Source organism: Orbicella faveolata, unplaced genomic scaffold (genome assembly GCF_042242905.1).
Source record: "Orbicella faveolata isolate gen_17 unplaced genomic scaffold, um_ofav_v1 contig_34, whole genome shotgun sequence".
NCBI classification, from domain to species: Eukaryota; Metazoa; Cnidaria; class Anthozoa; order Scleractinia; family Merulinidae; genus Orbicella; species Orbicella faveolata.
The window spans coordinates 9,990,001-10,002,707 of NW_028301563.1; the positions used below are offsets into that span (position 1 = coordinate 9,990,001).

At 37.7% G+C, this 12,707-nt stretch overlaps 2 protein-coding genes and 1 long non-coding RNA gene across 4 annotated transcripts in view; all 3 read right to left on the minus strand.

The window, feature by feature from the left end:
- The window catches only part of LOC149104710 (uncharacterized), a 14,854-nt gene extending 12,581 nt beyond the window's left edge, over positions 1–2,273 (minus strand). Inside the window, exon 1 of the long non-coding RNA XR_016201225.1 lies at positions 2,060–2,273. This is a non-coding gene — a long non-coding RNA (uncharacterized LOC149104710). The remainder of the gene's footprint in view (positions 1–2,059) is intronic.
- Positions 1–12,707, minus strand: part of LOC149104702 (uncharacterized) — a 158,788-nt gene that overhangs the window by 65,151 nt on the left and 80,930 nt on the right. The window lies entirely within an intron of this gene.
- On the minus strand, positions 3,459–4,907 carry LOC149104712 (uncharacterized). Its single transcript, XM_089271002.1, has 3 exons — positions 4,785–4,907; positions 4,374–4,672; positions 3,459–3,616 (listed from the first exon to the last, which is right to left on the minus strand). Exons 1-3 carry the CDS (start codon positions 4,861–4,863, stop codon positions 3,467–3,469), a joined length of 528 nt encoding a protein of 175 aa, XP_089127128.1. The 5' UTR covers positions 4,864–4,907; the 3' UTR covers positions 3,459–3,466.

The following is a 12,707-nucleotide window of genomic DNA, read 5'->3' on the forward strand; positions in this document are numbered from 1 at the left end:
CATGTCCAAGCTTGCATTCGTCTTGTAAGTAGTCGATAAACTTGAACAACAAATTTGGAGAACACAAACTAAAGTCCACCACGTCAAAAGTTTTCTTGCTACCTTTAGCGAATCTGTGATTTCTTTCGAATTGGGCTTTTCATCGAAATAAAAGAACCAACTGTGCTTGGTATTAACGTGTTTTCTGCACCCTCTTTGACTTTGAAATCCACCATGGTCACACTCTTGTATTGGGCAGTGATACAAGCTGTCGGTCTCATCCTTTTCCAAGTGAAGCCGTTTTGGTTTGGGTGATGCTCCATCGATATCCGACCAATTGACCTTGCACTTCTTGCTCATTTTGCCTTTTGAAGAGCATTTGGCCAACACGATCTCCTTTAAATCTGACCCATAACCAAGGAGCCGATGACAAGCAAAGGAACTGCATATATGTTTGTATTTTCCAAGTCATGCCCTTACTTGCCCGTCCTCATTACTATTGTGCAAAATTCATGACAGTGACATGCAACCAAACTTGCCCAAGCAGGTCTGAGCGCGCCCTATTGTTTGCCTTACAAAGTACACCTCCATTTGGGAACAAAATAGGAATGCGCAGAGAAATGGTCCGAAATCTGGTCCCAAATGACCAATTTGGGAACAATATGTTCCATTCACAGAGAGGAACTCGGAAGAAAAGGTCCTAAATTATCAATTTGGGAACAATATGTTCCATTGGCAGATGAGAATTCGGAACAAAACAGTCCTAATTTACCAATTTGAGAACAATGTGTTCCATCAACAGATAGAAACTCGGAACAAAACAGTCCTAAATGACCAACTTGGGAACAATGTGTTCCATTTACAGATAGGAACTCGGAACAAAACAGTCCTAAATGACCAACTTGAGAACAATGTGTTCCATCAACAGATAGAAACTCGGAACAAAACAGTCCTAAATGACCAACTTGGGAACAATGTGTTCCATTTACAGATAGGAACTCGGAACAAAACAGTCCTAAATGACCAACTTGAGAACAATGTGTTCCATCAACAGATAGGAAATCGGAACAAAACAGTCCTATATTTCGTAATAAGTGGCCAATTTGGGAACGAACTGTTCCATTCACAGATGGAAATTCGGAACAAAAATATCAATTTGGGAACGGTATGTTCCATTGGCAGATGAGAATTCGGAACAAAACAGTCCTAATTTACCAATTTGGGAACAATGTGTTCCATCAACAGATAGAAACTCGGAACAAAACAGTCCTAAATGACCAACTTGGCAACAATGTGTTCCATTTACAGATAGGAACTCGGAACAAAACAGTCCTAAATGACCAACTTGAGAACAATGTGTTCCATCAACAGATAGAAACTCGGAACAAAACAGTCCTAAATGACTAATTTGGGAACAATGTGTTCCATCAATAGATAGAAACTCGGAACAAAACAGTCCTAAATGACCAATTTGGGAACAATGTGTTCCATCAACAGATAGCAACTCGGAACAAAACAGTCCTAAATGACTAATTTGGGAATAATGTGTTCCATTTACAGAGGGGACCTCGGAACAAAACAGTCTTAATTTATCAGTTTGAGAACAATATGTTCCATTTACAGTTGGGAACTCGGAACGAAATGTTCCTCTTTTACACTAGAGTGAACGTTTTGTTCCTACCATGCAAAAAATCTGGTCCTCTTATAGTCAATAGGAACACAAAAACGAGGAACAGTCGATACGTGAGGAACGTTCCTTTTGGAATGTAGGAACAGCCAACAAAACTTAAAATCAGCGAAAAAACGAGGCAAAGACTAAAGAAAAACTCAAAAAAGCGTAAATCGAGCGCTTAGGTGAAAAGGAAACAATCTTTAAAAACTGGTGAAGTTTGTTTCGCTCAAAGGCAGCGAAACACGCCATGATAAATTTTTGGGAAATGTAAAGGAAGGAAGGAAGGATGGAGTTAAACTTGCATCCATACCTACAACTTTGATTTTCCAAGTTGAAAATGAAACTGAAAACAGTGGACACAACATGACGACTGTTCCGAAATAATCAGATCATTTCATAGACACTAACCTGTTTGACACCGTGTTCCAAAGAATCCCGGTACACAGCTGCACGTGAAGCCATTCACTTGGTCGGTGCAGGTTCCACCGTTCAGACATGGGTTGCTAGCGCACTCATCGATATCTGATTCGAAATGAAAATAACAATAAAAACGAATAATAAACACGTCATTTCATATTGTATCAAAAGGTCTTGTTAAGCGTAATATAAATTCTCCAAGTTTAAAAATATATGCCGTAATTGCAGTCAGGCATGATAACAGTATTATTATTACTATAATAGTACGTATAATATTATTATTATTGATATTGTGTGTGTTTGTTGCGTGTGTGTGTGCTCTTGCATATCTTTTTCTTATTTTCTTTTCTTATTTGACCCAAATAAATAATCACTTTAAATCACTAACGATGGCTTCCCTGTTTTATTAGCCCATAAAGGTTATTTCGGCAGCCATAGAATCGTTTTATTTTAACTTATTTTTGCCCATATAATTTCTAATTTCTAGCCAAATACAAATAAAGTTGTGGTTGTAGGAAAAATTAAAAATTGTTGACACTGACAAAAACCTTTTTGAGTGAACGTTTCCGTTAAAACTACTATAACCTTCTTCAGCATAAATGGCGTACGAATGTAAATGACTGCTTTATAGGAGCCGCGCGAAACAGCACTTGAATTGCCCAGGCCTTGTAAATGTCAGGAATGCAAATGTGTTCGTTAATGCCATTCGGCTCGCACAATGTAAAAAAGAAAATAATGCTCGATGACTCAAGGATCCTGATGTTGCAATGACAATTGGTTACTGACGAACATGTTTTCCTGAACTTTCTCGCTGTAACTACTGCCATCTGTTTCGTTGGTTTTGTAGCGTCGTATTTACAGTCCCATGTTGGATCCTTCATTTTGCAATATGCAACATAATGACTGAACAGGTGGCTAAACAAACACTATAACAAGAATTAATTGGATCTGTTCGCACGTTCAGTTTTGGTTTGAGCTTGCGTGTGAATAACATCTTCTTTAAACGGCCCTCAAGTTTACTGGTACATTTTGTATTTTGCAAGGACTTGAGACTGTTTCAAGAGTCGCTGTGGTATCCGAGCATGTTGTTCGATCTGGAGGTGTTTGTAAATGAAGAACGACTTTCAGTTCATTTGAGTCTAACCACGCTCTCGTGCAGGTGCTCCCAAGAATACCTGCCGAACATCCTATATCACATAGGTAGGTTCCAGTTGAATTTGATGAGAGAGGGCCTTTAGCTTTGTGCATCTCGAGATGTTCATTGAGCTTCCGAATTACACTCACAAGTTCGATGACTTAAGAAGTGTTTGTAATTGAGAGTAAAAATGTTGAACAAGCTCCTCTCTGCCTATTTTTTTTTTTTGTTGTTGTTGTTGTTGTTGTTTCTACACAATCTTGTTACTGCGGTTCGTTACAAAAAGCTAGAACGTTACCTGTTTCACAATATTTCCCTGTGAATCCCTTGGCACATACACACACATAACTGTTCTTCTCGTAATGTGCAGCACACTTTCCATTGTTCTGACAAGGCCAACTGAGGCATGGAGACTGCAAAGGGAACGAAAATGATGTTTTCGCACCGAGCAGTTATAGCAACTCGCTCTGTCGGCGCTGTTCTAAAAGTTTATTACTTTCCCTAATATTTAGTATTTGAATGGCTGGTCAGTAGCAATCAAGCAGTATTCAGAGTCTCATTTGAACAAGCTTAAAATTTTACGCGGATAATTTTCTAATGAAACAGACAATTCCAGTTCGGTGAGAACTTTACCTCTCTTTAATATCCCTATTATTTCTTTTAGGTGCTACAATCGAAGAGTTTTAGTTTTGAGCTACAGCAATATCAGCTCTTTCGATTAAAAAGGAAATCCGTAAAAAACGCAGTGTAAAATCCTTCCGAAAGACTGAACTGTTGTGGTAATTTAAACCCAGCAATGTTCATCCCTTCACGCTTTCAGAAATGACAGATAGCAGCTTTCTAGAAATGACGAGACAAATAGTAGGATATGAACAAAGTTACCACCTGTCCATTATAACCTTTGGCTACGCAATTGAGCATGGAGCCTCCCTGACGCTTTGAAAGTAAGCTCAAAGTTAAAATTAATTTAATGCTTCATATATTAGGAAACTGCTAAATGTTTTTGAAAGTGACAATTTAATTGCATTCTTTTTTTTTTTTTTTTGCTCTTCTGATTGGGCTATGCTGTTTCAGCAATTTGAACGAAAAGGCGGAACTTTAAAACGGTGAAAGATGAGAAAAAGAAACAGAGAGAAATGTTCAATTTTTTAACGTTGAGTTTTCACTTACCGTGATACTATAATGATGATAAAACTGGCTTGCGACGAACTTTTTGGAATTGTTGTAAATGTCGGATGGGAGCAGTTCACAAAAGATTTTTCCGTTCATGATATCGGAGAATGCAGCCAGGTTAAAGGAGAAACATGACGGTATGTTGACACATGCAAGCCCACACTCGCTGCCTTTGAGAACATAATCTGAACCAATGTTGGTGATGTTGAGGAAGGAGAATTTGTGAGCTTTAAATTTGGCGTAAGCCATTCCTCTATCTGTGCCTCGGCTGAGAGTTTTACCACCAACATCAATGACTTGAATTGTAGGGATGAAAAAAATTAGAAAGTGTAGTTTTGAAAACTCGAAGGAAAAAACGGCCTTTGACTTAAGTGATGTCTTAAAGTTGCAAAAAGAGAGAAACTTTACCCTTAGAACAATTTGAAGAAGAGACAAACATCACCAATACAAGCAGATAGTTGCTTAGTTCATAAATTCCAAGTTCCATTTTCTCTTGCCGACACAAACCAACTTCACCGGATGACTGAAAATTGAGAACGATAAGTTTCAAGAACGTTTTATTTATATCCGATTTCGTGGCAGTGGAAGGCAACCTTATTGGCTAATTGTTTGATAGGTATTGCAGATTATTTGTTTAATGGTTATAAGTAGTTTAATTTCATCTATAGCCAATTTGTACTGCCAGCCAAAGGATAGTAAGAGAGGACATGCTTTGCATAATGTATTTGCTGGCAATGTAGAAAATAAAGTGAGTTTTTAAAATTCTTTTCCTCGGTTTGTAACCTATCTATTTGGAGTTTCTACGACCTTAGACTCTTGCTTTTAACTCGAACAGACTAGGAAAAACAAATGGGGAAATATATTTAAAATCTAGGAAGTGAGGAGATCTCGAATTTCGCAGCAGAAAGAATTGAATTTCAATTTTTAAATGTCAACAATGCCCCTCTTAAAACCATGCATTTATATAAACTTTTGGTCTTCGGCCATGCTTGATTAAAAATATAACACAAACAGCGGCGATAAACATTTTAAAAACATGCATTTTACGAACTTGAAGTTTCATATGTTAGTCGACATACATTTTCAAAAGTATAACTGTTAATAGTTTTTGGAAAGCTAATGTATCACTGGTGTCTGGAACCTAGACAGAAAACATGTGCAGTAGAAGTTTAAGACGTTTCAAACGGAAACTGTCTGTAAAGTGACACAATGGAAAAGCTTTCTTGATAAGTTAAAAATTTTTTACTGCTGACATTGACTTGAATCACCGCTATTTGAGTTATATTTTTAACCACGCAATTAACTTGTGATGTTATATTGGAAAAGCATACATCAAAACTTTAACTGGTGGCTATATGGCACTGTAGCAACTTGAGGTCACAGCATTAATTAAACAAAAGCTAATTTGCTGGCGGTAAATCTTCTCGGTTCTATCTCTGTCTCTCACTAACTTTTTTATGATAACATTTGTTGCTTGGACGCCATTAATGGTTTTCCTAACCTGGATACAGAAGTACTTACTTATCATTCCCGGCCTCTTGTCACCGTTCTTCTGCGTAGGCGAGAACCGTAAGTGACCTTCTGCTAAATGTCAACTTTTGGAAAATTTAAGGTGGCTGTGAAACCACTTCCGGTGTTTCTCCCCTGCGTCGTTGTAGGCAAACTGTACGTGACCTTCTACTAAACGTGAAATTTTCGAAAATTAGCAGTTCTTGTGACCCCACTTCCCCTACGTATTTTTTTTTTTATACTTTGCCAAAAGTTGTTGCTCGATAATGCTTTTCACAATTCGATAATACAACGAGCTTATCTGATTTAGTAGCACCTTGAGCTAAATAAAGGGTGCTTTTACAGGTTGTATCGTTGTTATGGTAGCTAATTGTTCCATACGCGAGCTTCTGCTAAATTACAAATTGTCGAAAATTAAAGGTGGCTGTGATGCCACTTCCCCTAATGATATTTTTTATACAGTTTGCCAAAAGTTGGAGTTCGATGTCCTTCTCACAATTCGATAGTGGCGCTTAAAGCTAAATGATAATTAGTTTCCATATAACGCAGGCTCCGATTGGCTGAAACAGAGTGCTTTATTAGAGAACACATGTACGGCAAACTGAATTTGAAAATTTGGTTCGAAATTTCGACAAATTTAACCGAAATTAAACGTTCGCTGGGACTCAGACAAACACAGTGGAAACTAGCTATTTGTCAGCGGTAAACATAGCTACCTGGAGGCCATGGTTAACAACAGAACAACAGAGGTGCTGAAATTGTACTAAACTGCACAAAACGGTAATCTTAACCGCGTAGCGAAATATACAAATTCCGTCTCATCCTACCGAATGCTTCGATAAAATACATTATATTTGTTACCCAGGAAGAAATCATACTTTAGAAATAAACGTCAGAAAACACCACTTAAGCTGTCTCTGTTTATGATGAGAAACTTTATTTTTATTTGTAAAAATGCTCAGATGACACTGACATGGAGTATAGGAAAGCTCGTTCGCTAAACAGCGATCTCCAGTCATCTCTGCGAAGTGAAACTTAACAATGACAACGCTCACCAGACGAGTGTCAGTCTTGCTGTAATATTCTGTCCTGTACTCGGAGTAGAATCATTGGTAGCAGTTATAGTCTTTCCAACTTTGACGCTAGTTCAGACAACCTGGCTGCAAGCCGTAAGCTTAAAATAACTGTTGCTCCTTTCAAATACAACCCAGCATTTCGCACTTTCATCCTGAGGCTTTGAGCTCTTTGTTTCGTACAGTCGACTCCCGATAACTCGAAACTTCAAGGGAAATTGAAAAAAGTCCGAGTTATCGGGAGCTCTTAATGTTTTTCTATTCACGCAGTGGACATTTTAATCAAATTTACTTACCGAATAGAGAAGTAGAGTGAAAATAAAGCAATACATCTCTAAATTACTTTATAAATCGGAACAAAAAGTAAATGTGAAAAATATAACCAAGGAAAGCAGCAGGGATAAGTCCGGGAACTATGAACTGCACAGGTTTTTTCACACGGCTGCTTCAAAATAAATCTTATGTTACGGACTACAGTACACTGTTTGTTTTGACTTGTTACTCATTGACAGACATGGCTCGAGTTTTCGAGGGTAAAATTATATAGAAAGACCTGAAGGGAAGCAAAAATTGCTCCGAGTTAGCGGGAGGTTCGAGCTATCGAGGGTTCGAGTTACCGAGAGTAAAATTACAGTAAATGTATGACGGAAATCTAGGGTAAATCGCTTTTGGTTCAAGTTAGCGCGTGGTTCGAGTTACCGAGGCTTCGAGTTATCGGGAATCGACTATAATTTTCATTGGAAAAGCGCATGCTTTCATGAACCACAATGCAACCGGATTCCTCTGGACTAGACACTCTTAGATGATTATTTTTAAATCAAACTAGACGCTTTGCTGCGTATACCCAGGCAGTCGTTATACTAAGAAGCACTAGCTGTATTGCAATTGAGCTAAATGTTCTGCATTTGAAGTCGTACGAAATTCAATCGAATCGACCTGCTCAAGCTATTCTGCCTTTGATTGCATTTCTTATAATCGATTAATAGCTTATTACTCGTTTGCAGGCCTTTAGAGCGTGAAATAAGTCAAGGTCTTTATATCAGCCTGTAAACATTTCAGTCTATTTTCCTTAGCCTTTGTCTTTGTTGTTGTTGTTGTTGTTGTTGCTGTTTTTTTGCGTTTCTCAAGCAAGCAAGACATTTTGAATTTTAGAGTTATGGCGGCGCGTGACATAGAGCTACGAACGCGTTTGTCGAAAAACATATATTTATCTCGTGATTTTTAGCCCATTCAAAAGTTAAAGTATGAGGAAAAGTGCTTATGTAATTGCTTTTTTGTGCAGTACAGATAATCAGTCGCCTAGATAGCCAAAGTAAGTTCCAGATGTTTACACTATTTTTCGGCCGTAATGTTGGTGTACCGCTGAGGTACACCAACATGGCGGCTCCAAAATATTTCGACGAATATCTGAGGTTTGGAAAAACGCACAGACGTAAAAGTTAGAGAGATGTCATCTTCATTAAATCTCCCATAACATCACAATTTCTTGACTTTCCACTAAATAGTTTTCGAATTTTTTTTTTTTTTTTTTTTTTTTTTTGCGTCAGGGTTGCGTGACAGTGCAAGCCAAGAATTGTTTTACTGGGGTCAACATACATTAGTTTCTTTCAGCTTAAATGTACAATAATTCGCTACATGGGTTTCATTCTTGTAAAGACACATAACTATCTTTTACAAGAAGATAACGAGAGAATATCGTTTAGTTCGAGATTTTAACTTTATTATACTTTACTGCGAAGTTTCTCAAAGCGTTTTGCTAAGGTGTACTCTAAAAAATTCTCTAACCTTTCTGCTCTTGTTGCTCAGACGTTCTTGAGTTCGTGCTGGGATTCTACTTGGTTCACGATCACGTCTAAAAATACGATGACGCTTCTGAAGATGCTTTTTATCAAGTTGAAGAGTTGATAGCCCCGGTTGATAGCTCCTTTGGTATAACATGATTCTTGATAAATTCACTCAAAATGTTCGCTCGTAAATTGATCTCTCGTAAGGCTTGCAGACCGACCCGTTCCGAAAAAGCTTAACGTCCTTTATTGTTGGTCTAACGCGAACAGTGTGTTCGTTTGAATGTGATTTCATCCCCCTAGAAATCATGGAATCCGTGCTAACTTTTCACGACTACAACTTCTGTAAATTCCATGTGCTGTACGCATGCACAGGTGGCGCATGTGCTTTAGAGTCTAGACGGCGATTTGTGACTGAGCGAGAAAAAAAAGAGCCGAATTTTACACCCAGGCCTCACTGCCTGGGTAACTATCAAAAAGGCGATCGTACTTCTCTAAAAAGCCACTCGAAACCGAAAGTTTAGCTGAAGTCTTTTTTATGATTGACAGCTGTCTATTTAACTAGTCAAATTGATTGAACAATTTTAACAAGGGTTGTGATTGGCTTATTTTAACGTGCTTTATCAGAGAACAGATGCACGCTGACCTCACTTTTCCTCTTTTGGAAAATGAAGTTTGGTTGCAAATATTAGCTGAATGTGTTGGGAAATTAATGGATTTTTTATCATAAAATATATAAAGAAGCCTAGACTGTGCTCCGTTCTATTGTAAGACACTTAGGAAGCGTAGAGCACTCAAGAAGTAGAGAGAAACACTCGACTACGTCTCATCTTTCTCCCTATGTCATTAAGGAGCCATATTTGATTCTGATCACACCTGAATCTGAGAACGATTAATAAAAATGTGACGGTAATTGTTTTTATAGTCAGATGAGAAGACAAAATCGATTTTATTACTTCTAGGTTTTCTTAACGAGCGTACATCTTCCGAGGGAAATTTTCTAAGTCGGTTGGCCTTTTCTAAAACCCTCTTACGCGCCGAACATTTTACTTCAAGGTTTGATAATCATACAATTCTGGCAGTTCAAAAAAAAAAAACTAAGGGGCGTTTGTTTTCTTGCTTGTAAGCCACAACGCCAAGGAAAAGGAGGGGTGGCGAATGGTTCTTCAAAAATCATGCGTCTCGTAAAGTTATCGTCGAATTTTACGGGTCTCACAATCTCGTTTTCTAACTCGTGAATTGCGCGCATGCGCAAGAGCGAGTTGTAGATATGATGTGAAGAATGGCACCCGCTCGCTCGCTCGATTGGTCGATTCCTGTAAACTTTTTTTCGATTTCAGGCTTTTACGTGCATGTGATAGTTTTTGGCGAGTAATAAACAAAAGAAATGGCCATCTTTGTTGCTAAGAATAGTGGTGGGTGAAAAAAAAGCCAATGAGAATCTTAAAAGAGTTTAAAACTATACGTTTTTCATCCGTGAATCAAGTTTGGCCAATCTCCGAATATACTTTTGACAGTTTGCAGCGTATATTTCATTTATGGTGTCAGTGCTTCTATTTTTTTCAATATATATATGCAGGAAAATGATTTGTGTGTCCGAGAAAGAAAAAAGATAAAAAAGAAAAGAAATTAAGAAAAACAAAAAAGTGGTAGGCGGGCGATGGGTTTGAACTCTCCACCTCTTGATGGCAGGGCTGACTAGGAGGTCCTTTGCAGTATCACAGAACCACGTTTACAAGTGATTATAACGCGGCGAAAATAACCAGTTTATTAAGTAGTATCAAAACGCTGATCTTTTGGTTAATTGCACCACGGGCTCAAAAGACTCGAGTGTTCGCGAAGTTGAGCTTCACGCTCGCCGAGATCGATTATAAAGTGTCGGCCATGGCCCACTGGTTAAGTGACTCCTTTAAGATGGCTGTGTTCGTTATTCCTGGAGCTGTATCGACGTTGGGAAGTGGTTCGTAAAGTTTGAGCCCACGAATGGCTTGCCGAACGTTTCTGGACTGGAGTCGTTCATTGTTGTGAGAAAAAGCCTTCGTGCCGTTGCCAGGTAAGCACTTACAGTTTGTATCTTAAACAATTAAAGGTTTTTTATGGTTATTCTCGGTCATGGTTCATTTTTTTTTCAAAGAAAATGGAATTGATAGATCGACCGTACTTCGGCTGTCCTCGGGAAGTGCTCGTAAAGTCAAGTACTTTACTGCAGAACCTTGAACAGTTCATAGAGAGTAACACTGATCATTCTTGGCAAGACTATTTGAACAATATGTCATGTCAGGCAACACGGGCTGATGCAATTATAATTCAAGCTCTGGCCAATTGCCTAAATCTGTCAATTCATATCGCTGAATCATTTCAAACGTTTGCTCCTGTTACTGTTGATCAAGCAGTGAATGTGACACGAGAATACACAAACATTTACATTAGACACATAAGTAAAACTCATTATGTTTTTACGGTAGAAACGAGAAGTTGTCAGGTATCAAACAACAAAACATGTGATCAAACTGTAGTTGAAAGAAAAAAAATGATAAACAGGAAAAATACAGAGCTGATCAAGGTTGCATGAAAGAATACATGAAAAAGAGAAGAGCTAGTGCAGATTTTAGAAAAAGAGAGAGTCAAAATTCCATGTAAAGGTACAAAATATTGAAACAATTAGGGAGAAAAGGAAACAAACTGTCACAAGAAGGAAAATGACCAACCCGGAACACGAAAGAGAAATTGACAAAAAGTCTAAAAGGAAACGGAAAGCAGAGAACCCAGATCACATACAGGAAATTGCAAAAAAGTCATCTAGAAGACAAAAAGTGAAGAATCCAGAACAGGTGTGGTGTCAGGGTGGACCAACAGCTTTACTAAAACAATTGTTGCTAACACTTGTTATATCTTCTTATAAAATAGCAGATCATTCAGAGCTTATCTCATACATTGGCCACTGGACTATGGAGACTACTAAAATACGCTATAAGAACTGGAATGATATACAGTCATGTAGTTACTTGCACATGGTAATTAACAGAGACATACAGCACTGCAGCCAACTATATTCATTCTGGATTTAGTACCAGTTACAGTATCTGAAGTTACAAAAAAATGAACAGGGTGAAAAATGCAGGGACAGCATCACTGGAGTTCATGCAGTTAATAACACAAATTACAAAGAAAGAAGTACATGTATTATATTTGTTGGAACTACTGCTGTCAACTTCACTGAAAACAACAATGTGGTCTTGAGAACTGAACATCAAATAATGAATTCAGCACCTTCCATCTATTCTTTGGTTATATTCATACAAGCACCATGAACTTCTATCATGACTATTTCAACTAGTAACAACAACATTTTGCACAATAGTTGAACTATTATTAGACTCTGTGATTGCCTTCATCAGAATCATTTATTAAATGAACTGGCGCTTTAAGGCTTTGTATAAAGCACATAGACTGGTAAGTGCCAGTTTGATTTTACCATAGTCATAATTACCAAAACAAACCAGTTGATGTAAAACCACCATAAATGCAATCAATTCACTGCAAAACTGCTAGATAATCAAAGATTAGAGGGGAACATTTGATACCTTCAGTTAGCTTGAGTTTGGCTGATTTCATAGTTTGACAGTCCTTCATAGTAATTCTACTAGTTATTCCTTGTGAACTAATTTAATACATAATGTCTTGAGTTTCCATTTGTAAAGAACCAGTTTTACTGGCAGACATATTTTCATAAAACCAAGTAAAAATGTACATCTCATATTTATCTGTGCAATTTCCTTAATTACACTCAAATCTGGGTGAGTCATTTGCAGCTGATTATAATCTATACTGTGTAATTTACAATCAACCCTCCTTCACAGTGCAATTCTCACAAGCTCCTAAAGGTACATTAATCTTTTACGAAATATTTAGAAGTCCTACAGAATAGTTTGAAATTTTCAGTAAGTAGCCACAAGTCTTTGGCT